The sequence below is a fragment of the Hydractinia symbiolongicarpus genome, chromosome 6, assembly GCF_029227915.1.
Source record: "Hydractinia symbiolongicarpus strain clone_291-10 chromosome 6, HSymV2.1, whole genome shotgun sequence".
In the NCBI taxonomy this organism is placed as follows: Eukaryota; Metazoa; Cnidaria; class Hydrozoa; order Anthoathecata; family Hydractiniidae; genus Hydractinia; species Hydractinia symbiolongicarpus.
Window position 1 is genome coordinate 8434187 of NC_079880.1, and position 18036 is coordinate 8452222.

Sequence of the window (18036 nt, forward strand, 5' to 3'; positions counted from 1 at the left end):
AAATTAAGTCACTTGCAAAAGATTTAGTCACTTTTCTCCGCCTTTTTTCCCCGTTAAGGTATGCAGTATGTCGTAAATGGAGCAAAGCGCAGAGACAACATTATGGTGTTTCGGGTATAATATATTTCTCAAACAAAAACTTTCTTGCGCATTTTTAATTAAAACACAGTTTACAACCTGTGTTACCCCGTCATGGTAAAAACGGCTGACTAAGCTTTTTTTATTTTCGGAAATGTTCCCAGGGAATTTTACTCCAAGCTGAGCGCTTAATACAGGTAAACAATGTCGTGCATATAGGCATAAATACCTTTAAAAAAAAACGTTATCGCAACTTCGGTTTACAGGCATCCTCGTCCCCAGGGTCTTGTGGCCCCTGAGCCGTTATTTCGGAGTGGCCAACAGCTTTATCAACAAGGCAAAATGCCCTGGGAACGAGGTTGGTTTACAGGGATACACAGGCCTGCAGTTGCATCAAATACACTTTTTTTAGTGATGGTTAAGTCCTTTTCATTACTCATCTTGGTACTTTAGCAACTACGAAAAAAGAGACTTTTTATCAAAAAAAAATTTCACTTACCCTGTGTTAATCAAATTAGAAATCAAATTATTACAAATTTTTTAACGCTGGGATAGTAAGTTATTATCGAACTTTTAGAGCTCATCAACTTTGAGTGCAGGGTAAAACCTCAGCTTCTTATTAAAAACAGGGTGTTGGATTGTTCCCGAAATTCATGCACACAACAACGTTCTTGTCAAAGAGAGAGACAAGTCCATACTCTGGCAATGACAAAGTCGTAAATTAAATGAAATCATCTTGGGAAAATGATTATAATTTTCTCGTTAATAATAACGGTAGTGTAAGGTTGGCTGAAACTTGGCTTTCCAAATCATTATTGCATGCGTAAAAGCAAACGTAATTTGACGGTTTTATTCATTTTTGACCACAGAGCTCTTTTTATCTCAAAGAGCTCTGGGGGACGAGAATGGGTTGTAATATAATTTGATGACACGCTTATTTAGTGTCATATTTTATCCGCTCGTCTTCACATAAGAAACGCCGACTTTTCTTAAACGACTTATTTTTTTATTCAATTAAGTTTGATATTACAAATGGCGGCAACCGGCTTAATTTTCCTATTGACATGTTAAGCTTTGATATTTTAGAACGAACTTCGTTTCTTTGTTGAAAACAGGAGAACGCTGACGAGAAAATGCAAATACTAAATCTCGTAAAACAAATTTTCTACTCGGTGTACAAAAAGATAAAATATTAAGCTGAACTTTTTTTTAGTTTTTTGTTTGGTTTGTTTGTTGTTTTGGGGTTTATTATCAGAATAATGTACACAAAAAAATGATATTCCTCTGATTGCATTAGAAACAATGCTGAAATTATACATCTCTTTAATCTCTCTTTTCTGAAATCTCCTTACTACCAGAGCCTTTTTTGTCCATTCTGGATATGCAATCTGGCGCGCGAACCACAGATTTCCCTCGTTTTTGACATTCGCGTCTCGAAAAAATATCCACGACTTCGCGTGAAAAAAGATTTCGTGTTTTGCAGATTTTGATTCGCGTACGCTCCGCGTTTTTTGCTTTTTTGCGTTTAGCATGTGTATAATTCTTTTCTGTCATTTCAGCTTCATTATTGCTACAGTCAGACGTTTCTGAATTTTTGATTTCTTTTACTTTCTTACTTACTTCTTCTAAAATTCCACACTTTCTTAGATTTTTGGTGAGGAAATATTTTAACCATGTTCTGCTGCGGCACATCAAGGGAATAAATAAAATAAATTCGGAAAGTGACCCGAAAGGGTTGGAATGGTTCTTTAGTACTTTGATTTTCAGTGTTGGATAAGGTTTTTAATTAACAGCTTTTTCATTACGAAATGTCGCCTATACTTCAATTATTTGTCTGTGGAGGTTTTTTTTACGAATATTGAGATATCGTATCACAGTAATGTCGACGTTACGGTCCTAATGTCGACATTAACTGTCCGTTTTCACACGAGTGCGGAGAAACGAAATGCCAAGGCTTCTAAGATGGAGACCTCATTGGGACGGGGTGCCTTATCCGCTAAAACATTTTCGTAACAAAACATGTTGAAGTTTTTAATTACTTCTTCTCAATAATTCCTTAATTCTTATAGGTTATTCTGACCATACATGAAAAAATTAATACTTTTATCTTTGATGCAATTGTATCATATTTTTACCTAGAGAAATCTTAGATGTATATGTATCTTTGTGAAGTATAATTAATGAATCAGCACGCTATTACGAAAGTAAATAAACTGAACATGCTCAGAATTATAAAATACTTTTTTTTTGTCCCTGTCAATGAACATGATTTTTAAATGTAAACAAAATATCAAGTATTTTTTATGCTGCAAAATTAGTATATAATACTTTGTTTTAATCTCTGCTCTTTAGATATGGTTGTATTATAGTCAGTTATCTTGATTTATAAATGTATAACAGATTTTGTGTTGGAAAATTTATGAGGTTTTTTATTCCAAAAACAAGAAAGAAATGTGCTGTTTTCTTGGCTGTGGCATTAGTTTTTGGTATAGCATTTTCTTATATAAACAATATAAAAACCCGGTATCACAAGACATTGAATTATGGGGAAATAAATAAACCCATAGAAGAGAGAATGCATTACACAAAAAATGAACATGATGGATTGCAAGCAACAACAAATAATATTTCCGTGAAAACATACCCAGGTTTTGAAGCACCAAGACTGTCGTCTGTTTTAATATTTACTGACTCAGATAAACGAACGCGTAACAAATCGAAATTGAAACTTATATTTCAATCACTACACATCAACTATGATTTCCTCACTTGGAATAACCCAGGAGATAATTTTTTGGTTTTTCCTAGACTACAAGATAAAGATGGACTTACTAGATACCATCTGTTTATTTTTACTAGTCAGCATATATATAATGAAATAGATCCATACAGCAAGACTATTCTTAACCAACACTGTGTGAAATTTAATATTGGCATTATAGTTTTTACAGATATTGTACATATTAAAGGAGAAACTGATTTTTTTAAATTTACTAATTTGCCTCTGTCAATAAAATATGGGGTAATGGAACTTAAAGATCTTGAAATAACTTACAATTCATTATTAAAGATAACAAAAGCAGGTAACACACTTCGTGGAGTAATTCAGGGAAAAAGACATGCCATATTCCAAAGTGACAATCCTTCATTTGAACCAATAGCACATGTATTAAAGTCCAAATATAGAAAACGAAAATATTTATTAGATGATGATGAGATAGACGAAGATTTAAAAAAAGTAACTTCAGTGATATATGATAAAGGACTAAATGATGGTATTCGTAAGGTATTTTTTGGTATCCCAAATATAAACTTGTGGCTGTATGAACTAATATTTATGGATGCTCTGTTAACATTATCAAATGGAATTCTGGGCTATGATCTTAACCGTTATATACAGATTGATATTGATGATATATTTGTTGGTCAAACCGGAACAAAGCTTGTGAAAAGTGATGTTGATGTAAGTTTTTTTTTCTTTAGGTTTTACTATGCCAGTCGGTCCCAAAAAAAGTTTTAGGAAAAAAATCAGGCTTTGCACTGAAATCTATAACTTTGTATAGCTATATATATATGGACACATTATAGACAATGTCACTATATATATAGTTTTAGTATATATTAACATCTTTGTCAATTTATATACAATTCTGGACATAATATATTGGAAACAAGGGCAGAATTACACAAGGACAGAAGTACACAACCACAATCAATTAACTAAATAACACAGACATTGCAGAAAGTGTTGCTATCGCATTTTTGACAATAGTTACTTGGCCTACATCCCTGCCCAAGTGATGCCGTTTGCTTATTTCGAGAAAGAGCTAAAAAACACACAATTTCTGAAATATTCTTTTCAGAGTATATATATGAAAGGGGTATCCATGTTTTTTAAATTCAAATTAAAAAGCACAATAAAAATGCATGTTTAATTTGAAAAGTTGTTCTTACAAATGTTCAAGGAAAACATATTTTAAAACTGCACAAGGAATTATAATAATTCATCTGTTATTGTGATTTACCTATAACTTTCAAGGATGGCATGTTAATCACTTTTAAACAAAATGGGACATTAGAGCACCCGTTACAAACAAATTTTTTGCATGACAACATGAAGAAATAGCTCAAAATTCAACATTGGTCATTTTTCATTATTTTCCTCTACTTAAATCAGACGGAATATTTATTACACCAACGTGTGGGACCAGATAAATTTTCATTAGTGAAATGTTAAATCTAAAGTTTTTTAAATTTGCAACATGGGTGGCCAATTCATTTGAGCATGTCCCTAAACACCACCCATGAAATCAAGCAACAACAAATTTAATCCTTATTTGTTTCATTATTTTTGTTTCAGTTTTTTGTAGTATTTGAGGTTTTTGTATTTGGTTGACTTTCTATTTATACATCTTTGTTGTTTACCACACTTTTAAAAGATTAACACCGAGTGGGAACTAAAGTTTTAAAATAATATTTAAGTAACATGTATTTATGTGTGTTTACATTTTCAAGGGGTGATTATTTGATATCCATTTAGAACTTTTAAATGTTGAAAGTTCTTGAAAACAAAGCACTCCTAAGGCAAATTGACTTGCATTTAAATCTTATATGTTTACTTCTTGTATATAGCTCTGTCATATTTATTTATCTCGTGTAAATGTTGTGAAATGCATTGTTATTTAATATGTGAATCTGCACTGAAAAGGATCTGCATAAATTATTTATATTCTATTTAAATAATTTCAATAAAAATATGTTAATCATACAATCTTCTACATATATAGTGTATATTCATGATAATTATCTTTAATTTTTGTTTTCTTTTCTTGTGAGATTAGACATTAAAATTTTATAATTCCAGCTGTCTTAACTCTTGTCACTTGAATAAAATGTCAAAGCATTACAATATTTACAGCTAAAAATTATTGCAAAGCCATACCTTGTTGATTGAAATATATAATCAAATTTTAATAAAAAATTTATTTTTGAAATAATGATGTGCCCAAATATTTTTTGTTCATTTCATTGTTCCTATAATTTTAATGTTTTTATAGTTTCAGTCACTTCCATGTTTGTTTACAGGTAAATTATTTAAATTCCTAATGAAGTAAGTGCTCATTAGAAATTTTAAAGAGATCCTTCTTTTTATGCAACTTATTAACCAGACCTTAACAATCAAATTGACAAAATAATAATAAATTCAGACTGCATAAGTATAGTATACAGCACAGTATAACTTTAAACCTCACAGCAAGCAAAGTTGTAGCTAAAAATGCAAACAAATAACATTGATGAAGAATTTTTAAAACATAGCTATACATACTACATACAGACTCAAAACTCAAGTAAATCTAAAAATTTTAATCACTGTGCCAAAAAACAACAAAAAATGTTAATAATAATAATTTAATTTTAATTTAATAATTTTAGATCCAATTTTTATTATAACATTCATCAGCACAGTAAGCAACAAGCAAAATGGCATCAAATTTGTGTAGACTAGAATAAACTTTAAAAAACGTTTTGAAAAATTAACAAAACTTGGATTTGCAATTTTGACATTTCCTTTGTAGAATGATTTGCAAAAAATGCAAAATGTGAATTGTAACCTGCGAATTAACCTTGTCTTCTTCAAAAAGAGTTTATTTTTTTTGTGAAAATTCATAACAAAGTAATAATGGAAGATTCTTATTTTTGTATGTTCAGGTTTCTTATAAACCGGTTTTTTTAAATGAAAACATGTAAACTTGTTTCTTGTTGTAAAACTGTTAAAACTCTATATTTAAGTTTCCTGTATAAATGACCACATCACAAAAGTAGGTGGCGAACCACATGTGATATCTGTACTATACTGTATTGATCTTTTAATAAAGTATTAGTTAAAACTCAATCAGTGTGGTTTTTATTATGGTGTGTATTAATTGTTGTTGGCACAGAATGCTCAATTTGTAAGCATCCTGAATGTCATGGAGTCAAATTTATATATAGTAAATCAATGTTTACAAGATTTTATTGTCAAGGGGATTAAATACCTTAGAAGAATTATATAATTACATTCCGTAATGTGTTAAAGTCTAGAAATCATCTTTGTGGCATACAAGTATCAAAGTATCAAACACAAAACTCCTGTCTAAGTAATACAAGTAAATATCTAAAGATTTTGAGTGTTGCAATGAATCCTAGACACATTAGAAAAAATAAAATAGCTATAAATATTTCACCTCAAAAAAATTTAAATATTTTGTGTGTTGCAATGAATCCTAGACACATTAGAAAAGAGAAAAAGCTGTAAATATTTCTCCTCAAAAAAATTAAAACATTTTGAGTGTTGCAATTATATCATAGAAACATTAGAAAAGAAAATAGCTATAAATATCCCAATCCACCCTCCAAAAAAAATTGTTGACAAGTGTGATAGTGAATTTTTTCCTCTCGGAAAGAGTTCTTAAATAGTCAACACACCTTTGATTTTTGACTATTCAACCATTTTAGTTAGTTACGATTTTATTGTTAAGAAGTTGCATTAAATTTTTTATAGGCTCTTGTGCGAGCTCAAGACTACTTTGCATCACTTATCCCTGGGTTTTACTTCAACCTTGGTTATTCGGGAAAGTTTTACAGAAATTCAAATGACAGTGCAGAACGTGAAGGAGACAAGCATCTGGTTCAAAATGCTGACAAATTTCGCTGGTTTTGCCACACATTTAAACATGTCAAACCACACACTTTAACAAAGGAGGCATTGATTAAAGATTTCAGAAAAAACAAACAGTTTGCTCAGGTGTGGATTTCCGTTGTGAGATTCCCTTGATGTTGTTAGGGTCCTTTGTGAGATTCCCTTGATGTTGTTAGGGTCCGGTAGATGGGCTTGTTTAGAGTTCTAGTACAATATAAAATATACAATATGAGAGCAAAAGCTCTGTGTAGTAAAATAATTCCTCTTTTTATTTCAGAAACACAATATCAAGGTTGATTACACATATTCTGTTTCCCCACATCACTCTGGTGTATACCCAATCCATGAAACGCTATATGAAAGCTGGAAAGAGTATTTAGGCATTCAAGTAACTTCTACTGAAGGATATCCCCATTTGTATCCAGCTTGGGGTCGAAAAGGTTTCCATTTTATGGATATACAGGTAACCCAACTATGCAGTACTTACAATCACACTAACACTATTGGTTTCGATGAGTTTCGAGTGTCAACACCTGTTATCAAGACATGACTAATGATTAAAATTTAAAAAATTAATTAGTGTGAACTTTAATAAAGTGCAAGAATATAATAATTGCAAAATTATGTTTTGTTGAATAACAATAGCGGCATAGAACATATGTTCTTATTTAAAATGGGTATATCCATTACATTTTTTCTAATTGTAATCATCACTTATGTCTTGATAACGGGTGTTGACACCCGAAACGTGTCGAAACCAATGTCGTTTATATTCTCCAGTTTAGTTCTGGCTGAAACCAACAAGTTTGAACACTATTTAACCAATTAAAAACTTTCGGAATTTCTTTAAAGCTTTGTCATTTTAACTAGTTGATTGATACTACTATGAGAAGAGTTCTGTAAGGCTACTATCCTCATATTTTCGTGATAAAGTTAAGATAAAAAAAAAAAAATTTATTTTTCTTTTTAAAAAAATTTCTTTATTGCTAAAACAAACACGGCAACAAGTTGTAGGCAAATCTTATAACAGCCCTGTACATTACTTAAGGGTTGTATAATTAGTGGAAATCTTATAGGATTAATATTTGTGTTTGTGTATTTTATTTCAACTTTAGGTACTACCAAGACAAACATGTGGTTTATTTACTGGCACTCTCCACTTAAAGACATATCCCAAAGGTCCAGACTGGTTAATGAATAGTTCACACGGTGGAGAGCTGTTTTGGAGCATACTATATAACCCTGTAAGTTGTGCATTTTATTAAAAAAAAATTGAAATATTGTTTAACGCACTTTAAACAGTGCAATAGTAAACACTGATGAAATGAAGACTTTTAATATAACTTGTGTAAGAAGAGCTTTAAGCGCTTTTTTAAAAAAGTGAAAATATAGCTTTAAGGCAACACAACAAAGTGATGTATCCAGATGTTTTTTGTACTATAATTTCAACTATTTCCCCAAATCTCCCTCTCCCTTCCCGAAACATCTCATGTTTCTTAAAAAACATATTTTAGAGCTAATTGTTTTATAAAGCACTAAGAAGTCATTGATCATGCGTAGCACAGTGCTTATGTCAAAACAATTCGTCCATATTTCGTGACACTACATACTACACTCGTCATTCTGGATGCAGTACAGTTGTACATAAACTAACATAAGCTTTAATTGTTAACAGAAGTAACACGTGTGTTTTTAGATAACTATTTTTATGACTCATTCTGGCAATTACGGATTTAAAGATCGTTTGGCAATTCATCTTTTCCGGAATGTTACCCGTTTTATTAGAAAATGGACGAATATTAAACTTCGTAGTGATAAACCAACGGAGTTAGCCAGGCGCTATTTTGAGTTGTTCCCAAGACAGGCTGAACCAATATGGACCGTGAGTTTTTAGTGGTTTTATTCAGTTAGTTCTCCTTTGACAATGTGAGACAGTTTTGGTGGCAAAACAGAATTTAATATTGCATGCATTGGTAGCTCTTTTTACATTTGTGTTTGAGACATGTAATTTTTGTCAAGTATTTTGCAGGCATGCTAGTTGATGCGAACGTGTACGAGCGAGTTATATTTTGCCCATTTCACGTTTTTCGGTATTATTTTGTCATATTTAGGATCCGTGCACTGATCTGAGACACCAAAAGATATGGAATGAAACAGCTGTCTACTGCAAACCGAATGAGGTTTCACGAATTTCCCGCCTACCAGATGTATTGGTGATTGGTCCACAAAAATCTGGATCGACTGCTTTATATACGTTTATGGCGATGCACCCTGACCTCATTCGTAGTCGGTCCACAAAACATGCGTACGAAGAAGTGCAGTTTTTTAATCGAAATGAATACAAAAAAGGCCTAAGATGGTAGGTATATAACGTGAACTGGGACCGAAGTATGTTTCGAAGCATCTTTTTAGTCTTAAAAAACCACTTCAACTAACACCCACATCCAACTTTTCGTTATAGGTATCTGGGCATGTTTCCAAATAAAAGTAAAAGAGTGGGCACGTTGTCGTTTGAAAAATCAGCAAATTACTTCGATTCGTTGAAGTCACCCTTGCGTGCGCACTCGCTTGTGCCGAACGCCAAGTTGCTCTTTATTTCATTAGATCCAAAGTTAAGAGCATATTCGTGGTACCAGGTATGTCGACATACGCAGCCTTAACATGAAGTTTCATTTTAGGGGGCGATACGAAAATTTCTTTTAAATATTTATGTAAGCACAAATCGGCTAAAATAGACTTACTGCTCGTGCGACACTATCTAGTGACGCTTGAAGTCTTTTTTGGGGTCCATGCAAATGGTCGTTTAAGAAGAAACGTGCATTCGCTGTCTACCCATTTGGTTGTGAGAACAGAGCCACAAAGTTTAAATACATTACAATGTCTATGCCCTTTTCACTGCATTTCTTTGTTAGAGGGCGGTGTTTATTGCATTACTTTAGTGAATCGAAGCAGCGGCTTCTTATGAAGTGCCGTTTAATAAAATTAATGCGATATCGTTTGTTATTCCAGCACATGCGCAGTAAAAAAGACCCTATTGCATTAAACCACACCTTCTACGAAATAATCTCTGGTCATAACAAAACCGATAACTTTCGATTCACCGTGCTCCAACAGAGGTGTTTGTATCCTGGACTGTATGCTGAAGCTTTGGAAAGGTGGTTGCAGTACTACAAACCATCTCAAGTAAGTATTGATGTTGTTCAGGGTTCTTACGCCTCCTCATCAATCCTTATATCTCCTTAAATTCAAAAGGTCTCCTCACATGTCCTCAATTTTTTTTGAAATTTAGATTTTCTTCTCAAATCTCAAATTTGTTTATTTTTTAAATATGCTATTTTTTATATTTTTTATTTGAATCACCACAACTTGTGGTTGTTGTGGCCTGCAAACATTTTTTTTTGTTGTGTTTGTATTTAAAGCAAAGTTTCTTAATTATCTTTTGTAAGAAAATATTGAAATGCCAGTCTGTGTGTTCCTTCATTTTTACAGGTGCAAGTTTTTCTCCTCAAATCTCCTCAAATCTCCTCAATTTTGTTAACAAAATCTCCTCAAAAGGTGTGGTTGTTGTTGTTGTTTGTTTACTAGTTACGCTAAATATATTTTCTTTAATTAGATACACATAGTAGATGGATATAAACTTCGTCACCAACCTCATTTAGAAATGAAAAATTTAATTCAGTTTCTAAATATTCGTTCATTTCCCTTCCATGTCAGAATAAAGTAAGTTGGCTTTTAATCTTTTTAATTTTTTTTACGGGTTTGTAATTGCAAATTGTAGCAGAGTGATAACAAATTATATAAGGCGTAATCACTGTACTACACGACTGAAATGCCTCTTTAAAGCCAGAAATACACAGTCAATTTATATCAATCATCTTACATGGGAAATTCAAAGACGTCTTCACTGAACAATCTTACAAAACATAAAACAACTTTCAAATCAAGTGTCTCTTTTTTGACTAAGATCTTGCAACAAAACTATGCTAATTTTTTAAAAAAGAAAAGAAGTTTAAAAACGTTTACTTTCAAACAGGTACAACAAAAACAAAGGATTTTATTGCGCTACAAACAACAATGGTAGCTTCCGTTGCCTTGGCAGCAGCAAAGGTCGAAAGTATGAAATAATGACAGACCAAGCTGAGCAGTACTTGACAGATTACTACCGTGTACCTAACTTGAGGTTTGTTGACATGCTGACAAAGCTGAAGAAACCATTTCCAAAATGGCTGCAAAAAGTGTTGAAAGAAAATGACGCCTCGTGAATGAGCAACCTTTTTTGGAGATACGAAGGACCACGACATTTGGTGAGGATGATCAAAGTACAGAAATAAAACCGCTTGACCAATCAAACTAAATCACTGTGCATGGGAACCAATCACATGGATGGACGCTATAGTGCGTTTCAAATTCCCATTGTTTTTAAGCAAGTATACGAGACAACATTGTATTCAAAATGCGAAGTTAAAATCTGCTACTCGTCTTTAACTTATAAGAATTTAAAAATTATATTAAATAGTTTTTCGACGAAATGAAACTAAAGGACAATTCCATCGCGGGAGAACTATTACGTGCGTGTACAAATTTTTTGCGCATGTGCAGTCTGCACAACCTGAAATTTAATTCCATTCCATACTTTATTCCAACAGTTACAACAGTTGCTTTTTTATGTATGTTTTTTCGGTTTTTATTTGTTGAAGTAGATCGATGCGTTAACATTTTTTTAGTAGGGAGAGAGGGATAAGGGTTTTTTTTAATGTCAAAAATGCTCAAAATGTATTTATACCTTTAGAAAATTTATTTTACTACTCTCTTTTATATGTATATTGACGTTAGTATTAAATTTTATAACGCCAATGTAAACTTAGCCTAATGTTAGTTTATTATGGTACATGAACAAAGTTTTGCCAATAAACTGGTGTTAGGCTTGGTTTACATTGAGAAAAATTGAGTTAATTTGAATTGGTAATTATAGCAGTGTAATGTTTCTGTCCAGTTCGATCGTTGTCGTAGACAATTTTATCATATTTATAATTTTTATATTCATGATTTTTTATACTTATTGGTTTATATTTAATGGAAGGTGGGGGAAGTGTCCAGACCTACTCAAGAAGATCTAGATGTGAATCTTTCACAAAATAATAAAACCTGTAATTATATCGCTAACATCTGTTCTTAATGTTCCTGGTGGAAATAGACCTTTAGTTATGTTTTTAGGGTGACAGGGTTAGGAGATATAATTTTACTGTTTGAAAATGCCTACTTCACTGTCTAAATATCCCTACATCACATCCGAAAATCCCTACTTCAGTGTCCGAAAATCCCTCTTTTAGTGTTTTAGTCCTTACTTCATTGTGAAACTGGTCATGAAATTCGTTTATTGTTTACATTATTGGGGAAAACTTTTGTATATTTATGGTTGCGTTTTTAAGTTGTATGTTATTTATATTATATTAGCTACATATCCAATCCGGATAATAATCATTGCGTTCTATTCTTTTCTTTTCTACATCGTGTGTTCAGGCTGCAATGGGTATGTATTAATTTCTCAGTTTTCTACCAACAATTTAAAGTGTGTGATTAAAATGTCTTTCCTCGAAACATACTTTTTGTTTTTAATCTCCCAAGAAATTATTACTACTACAAAGAATGGAGGGAATAAACCCTGGAATTATAAATTTCTTGCTACTTGTACACATGTCAACTCGCCGCGAGCGAAAGCTCTAAGAAAAAGTAAATTAATAGGAGCGATATTGAATAAAACACTGTCCGTTAATCAGATTCGTGGCCAGCCCTCTTTGCTAATTCGCAACAAACTCGCATGATACTTGCTGTAGCATAGAATTAGTGTAATATCAACTGTCTTTTTGCTTTTTTTTTCCAATAAAATCCTGGATATTGGGCATATTTTGTCGAAGATATCGATTCATTATTAAAGAATGACGTGAGTGTCACATAACACGCTGTGAATCAATCCTGTAAGGATGATAATCTAAAGATTGAACATACATGGTGGTATTGGTTAACGGAGGGGCGAACAGCCGCGGCACGGCTGCTGATTGAACATTGATGATGCCAGAGATAATTTTAAAGACCAGATCCGCTTAATTTTTTTTAATTTTTACTCCTCTATTTCTTTGTTTGTTTTCTTTATAAATAACTACGATTTATTTAACATATATTTTATTTTTATTAATCAGTATTTTTTGATGTATTATCGAAGATAAGTCCTAAGATTTAGAGGTTTTTGAGGCTCATTTTTCTTATAAATTTTTTTCTTATAACAAAAACTACGTGTATTTCTCATGTTATGTGTAGTAATAAATGTTGCATGCTGGATGTGAAAACCGAAGCCAAGGAGGTGAAATGAGACCAAGTTGAAAGGTAAAATGATGATTGTCAACAGAGACTGAATCTCATTTACTGAGAAAAGTAAAAGAAAACAGAAACAGAAAATAATTGTGCAAAAAAACACAAATGATTGCAAACAATTGGATTTAAGATTAGTTCAACAAAGAAGAGTTTGTAAAAATAGCGAACCAAATAAAGTATTCCTTTTAAATTTGTCCTGGTGCAGCAAATATAGAATTTATCAAATGTCACTTGAAGAAGAAGGAAGAAAGACCGTTTCAACAGGTAGAAAGACTACATTCAAAAAAATATTTAAAATTGGTCCCAGTTAAAAAAAAGAGGCACAATTCCGATAATGAGGTTGTAGAAAACAAGATTGCCGTCATAAGTTTAGCAAATCTCTTTTGTAATTTTAATTTACAACTTTTTAAAAGACATATTTCTTCGGCTTTCCAACCTAAAATGAGAATTTTAACGTTAAAATAAACTTCATACCTGAAAACGATCTGTTAAAAATAGAATTAGACCAAAAAAATCTAACGTACTTTTTTTCTCTCTTGACCATCAGCCATGCATGAATAAATTATAGTGAGTTTTCCACCATAACTTTTTTTATTCATTATGTCGCATGTTGGATTTTTGTGCTTCAAAAATAAATTAATTAATACAAAAGACCACTACCCTGTATTTCACATTTCACATACAAAATATTATGTTTTTCAGCATTTAGCATGTGATTCAGGTCATGATTTACAGAAAAAGACCATGATTTCGTGAGACAAAAATCGTGGCTTTATGTATGAGTTGTTTTGTTTTCAAATTTAAAGGAGAGCATCTTAGACGAAGAATTGCAATCTCATCCTTAGGGTCTTGTGGCCCCTGAGGCGTTATTTCGCAGTGGTCACAACTTTATCAGCAAGGCGAAATGCCCTGGGAATGAGCCTGGAAGAACTGAATTCTCCCACTTTATAAATAAAAACTGTTCTTCAAAACTTATGAGTATTGGATTTTTCCACGATATAAAATTACTATAGATTAGGTTCATAAACTGAGAAAGTTCTGGATATGTTTACCTTTGGTGAACCTGATTCCAACTTTTCTTTCCACTGACCAAAACATACTTGCGTTAACTTTGTTGCATCAAGGTCTGGATGTACTTTCGAATCAATAATTTCACCGTTGATTTTAGCCAGCACAATAAAAATCATTTCCTTCTTCTTTTTACAAACAACAGATAACAATTCGTTCTTTGACGTTTCCACTAGAAAGAGCAAAAAAGTCTATTACGCTATGTGCTGTTATGCAAAATACAAAAATAGCTCCTTCGCTACAGAGATTGTGGTATTGTGTTTTTTCTGTCCTATCGAGCCTTTATATGATAGCCCTTTAGATTTAAATGCCGGTTCTTTGGTGTTGATTTTTACTGGTGTATTGTTAACAGTCAAAATTGGAAAAAAGCCAATGCCTTTAGGTGCTTACCACGCTCCCAATTTAGGACGAATGGCATTTATATAAAAAAGCCTCACAACATGTTATCTCGTACATTTTATTCTGTTCAATGCACACCATTATTCATATGAAAGTACAATCTCGTTCCCAGGGCATTTTCTTTTTTTAATGAATTGTTGGCCACTCCGTAATAAGGGCTGAGGGGCTACAAGACCCTGGAGAAGAGGTTGATGAAAGTTACTTTGTGCTGACAGCGTGCAACAAAATGCGATACACGTTCGCTGTGAGGCGATGTATTAGCAATGGACAAAGTAGCTCTACTTATATGACTACATTGATTAAACTCGCTTGACATGATCGGACGTCCAATCGGAGTAAAACACTCTCAGTAGAGAACGGATACATGGATGTACTATGACAAACTATCATATACACGCCATTATTATCTTATCCCCTCTGAAATACATGCGAATCTTTTCTGATGCCGGCAATAAAATATGTTTTAAAAGAGTGCAATAATTTCATGCCATAACGCGCAAGTGCAAGAATCAAATAAACATGAATAACCAGTTACCTTAAAATTTAAAAATTTAATACGTATGGTGTATGATACACTCAACCAGTCATATTCAGCGCACTGGTTAATAAACTTGCAGAAACAACAAGGCTTTGCTATCAAGTTTTATAAAACAAAAGAACGAACTAGTTAATTGAAAAAATGATGAGATATATTACTGTTTTTTTTATAACCAGTTCAAAACTTCGGCTAAGGCTCGGTATTACTTAGGTTTATGTACTCTTTAGGTTAGTTGGCCTAACTGTTCACTTGTTGCGTGTTAACTATCCACTTTGGAATTAGTTGGCCTAACTGTTCACTTGTTGTGTGTTAACTATCCACTTTGGAATTAGTTGGCCTAACTGTTCACTTGTTGTGTGTTAACTATCCACTTTGGAATTAGTTGGTCTAACTGTTCACTTGTTGTGTGTTAACTATCCACTTTGGAATTAGTTGGCCTAACTGTTCACTTGTTGTGTGTTAACTATCCACTTTGGAATTAGTTGGCCTAACTGTTCACTTGTTGTGTGTTAACTATCCACTTTGGAATTAGTTGGTCTAACTGTTCACTTGTTGTGTGTTAACTACCCACTTTGGAATTAGTTGGCCTAACTGTTCACTTGTTGTGTGTTAACTATCCACTTTGGAAAACAGATTTACGTGTTTGTTTAATTCATTGAACTGCTACTAAAACTTCTGTCGTTTAATAAAATTTGTCATTGTATGAAATTCATTTAACTTAGGCAAAAAAGCTCTCAAAAACTGTTACTTTTTATAATTTTCTTTGTTTTTTTTTTTTTTTTTTATTTACTCGTTTTGTTAAACCTTACAATTGGTATTCTCGTTTCACAGCATTGCGAGTGTGTGAAAATGTAATATGTGTTGCTTATCGGGTGTTATGTTAAAATACATTACCCAGAACAACTCTGGCATTTGAGCACGTGAAAAAGACTTGTTTTTAAATAACCTAAAATGTCAAATTGAATCTCTTCCTTGTGACTTGTTCTAAGACAGAAAGTTAACTGGTCATAGGCATCATACATACTAAATTATCATACCGGTTTCGTAGTTTTCCGGACCTGCCGTGTCTGGTTTTCCCCATGCTGGTGATCCGCTTGGTTTGTTTTCATAGCAGCTGTACACAGCCCGGATAACATCACTATCATTTACTTTCAACCCAGGAAAAGTTAAAACACATTCAGTGCCAGATCTATCATGAACAGGGTGTTTTCTTTCTTGCTCAATCTTCTTCATCTGAATTTCACACTGTCTAAAAGCAGCATTTTGGTTTTTTTCAGAGAGAGGGGTGTTATTGATAGTGATACCACCCAACCGTAGATATCCGTAATCATATTCCGAACAATACAAGCTAACTGGTAGCCCGATATACTCTCCTAAGAAAAAGACAACATTTCTTAAAAAACTCTTTCTTTAACACAGATATTACGTAAGAAAAAGCAGAAGGTACATAACTATGGATTACTTACCCATTGTGCCTTGCAGTGTATATTCACCATTAATGCATTGCAACGTGAGAAAAAACGCAGCGATAATCAGCACTCTCATCTTCCTTTAAATAAAATATAATATAAATACATGTATACAAATATATAAGTATATAAGTATATAAATATAATATAGAAGAAGAAGAAGAAGAAGAAGAAAAAGAAGAAGAAGAAGAAGAAGAAGAAGAAGAAAAAGAAGAAGAAGAAGAAGAAGAAGAAGAAGAAGAAGAAGAAGAAGAAGAAGAAGAAGAAGAAGAAGAAGAAGAAGAAGAAGAAGAAGAAGAAGAAGAAGAAGAAGAAGAAGAAGAAGAAGAAGAAGAAGAAGAAGAAGAAGAAGAAGAAGAAGAAGAAGAAGAAGAAGAAGAAGAAGAAGAAGAAGAAGATTTTACCTTAAATTTTATCTGTATGTACTACTATTTCGCCTCATGAAAGTTTGACATAAAAAGACTTTAAAGTTTAAACAAACAAAAAATATGGTTGCCATCGAGCTCGACTGATAGTCATGAAAATATGTCAACATGTCGGTACTATAATGTTTATGTTTTTTTACTTTTCTTTTAGTAAACTTATATTACTCTAATTTGGTTACTAGGCTTCTGCTTATGCAGAAGTATTTATTATATAAAAAAGAAGGCTGGTTATTAAGTTGCAAGGCGGATTTTCTAATATCGATAATAATTATAATATGCAACAATTAAAAAGACGAATACGTTTTTAAAATACCATGGTAACAAAACTAAAGAGAGTTTCTGGGATGAGGCTTTATGGTTTGCTTAAAAAAGGAATAAAAAGGTGTAATGTTGAGATGCTAGCTTATTTTATAAAGACGGTTTGAGTGAGATTTATCAACCTCGTCCCCAGGAGGTTCTTGCCTTTTTGACATCCAGACTGGCAGCGAAGAAACATTTTTTTTCATGTTAGCTGTCAAGTAAGCGCTAGAGTTGACATCAAGAAACAAACCCAGGCAATGAGAATGTCTTCGTCATCGCGATAACTATATCTAAACAAAACGGTAAAGCGCGCCGTCTGAAATAGACAGCCATCTTCTTAGCAGGAAAAATACAAAGAAACTGAATGTTAAAATTAGCGTCCGAGTCAAAAACTGTCACTAATGTTAAAAGCATGTAATAACTTTTTATTTCAGCAGAAAGAGTGGAGAGCTTAAGAATACATCGATCCAGGATTTTTAAAAAGTTAAAAGCTTTTCTCCTTTTCAGACTTCTTCAGGTTCATCTTAAAGAGCTCTGGGAATGAGAGTGTATAACATACATTATGGAGAAAAACACATATGCGTTCTCCCATCCCAGAGCTCTTGGAGATAGGGGACGATTTTTTTTACTTCACAGTGTGGCTGGAATGTCAAACTTTAATATTCTGCTAGTAAAGAATATTGAAATAAATAGTTAAGTGCTTTTTCCACG

At 32.6% G+C, this 18036-nt stretch overlaps 2 protein-coding genes across 2 annotated transcripts; one reads left to right on the forward strand and one right to left on the reverse strand.

Moving 5' to 3' along the window:
• The first annotated feature begins 2236 nt into the window (after positions 1-2236).
• Positions 2237-12238, forward strand: LOC130647920 (bifunctional heparan sulfate N-deacetylase/N-sulfotransferase 3-like). The gene is made up of 10 exons (XM_057453927.1): positions 2237-3541; positions 6620-6862; positions 7035-7220; positions 7873-8001; positions 8454-8639; positions 8869-9116; positions 9219-9393; positions 9767-9940; positions 10371-10477; positions 10791-12238. Exons 1-10 carry the CDS (start codon positions 2468-2470, stop codon positions 11017-11019), a joined length of 2751 nt encoding a protein of 916 aa, XP_057309910.1. The 5' UTR covers positions 2237-2467; the 3' UTR covers positions 11020-12238.
• Positions 12239-13490: 1252 nt separating this feature from the next.
• Positions 13491-17135, reverse strand: LOC130647923 (uncharacterized). The gene is made up of 6 exons (XM_057453929.1): positions 17005-17135; positions 16598-16680; positions 16169-16504; positions 14179-14366; positions 13651-13749; positions 13491-13562 (listed from the first exon to the last, which is right to left on the reverse strand). The coding sequence occupies exons 2-6, from the start codon at positions 16674-16676 to the stop codon at positions 13533-13535; spliced, it is 732 nt and encodes a 243-aa protein (XP_057309912.1). The 5' UTR covers positions 16677-16680; positions 17005-17135; the 3' UTR covers positions 13491-13532.
• Between the last annotated feature and the right edge of the window lie 901 nt (positions 17136-18036).

Excerpts from the sequence above, each read along its gene's own strand:
- LOC130647920 (XM_057453927.1), top strand. The coding sequence starts at position 2,468 with ATGTATAACAGATTTTGTGTTGGAAAATTTATGAGGTTTTTTATTCCA. Across the intron at positions 3,542-6,619 it reads TTGTGAAAAGTGATGTTGAT|GCTCTTGTGCGAGCTCAAGA; the intron begins GTAAGTTTTTTT and ends AATTTTTTATAG. Across the intron at positions 6,863-7,034 it reads AAAACAAACAGTTTGCTCAG|AAACACAATATCAAGGTTGA; the intron begins GTGTGGATTTCC and ends TTTTTATTTCAG.
- LOC130647923 (XM_057453929.1), bottom strand. The coding sequence starts at position 16,676 with ATGAGAGTGCTGATTATCGCTGCGTTTTTTCTCACGTTGCAATGCATT. Across the intron at positions 13,750-14,178 it reads TGGAATCAGGTTCACCAAAG|CACAAAAATCCAACATGCGA; the intron begins GTAAACATATCC and ends TTATTTTTGAAG. Across the intron at positions 13,563-13,650 it reads ATGGTCAAGAGAGAAAAAAA|GTTGGAAAGCCGAAGAAATA; the intron begins GTACGTTAGATT and ends TTCTCATTTTAG.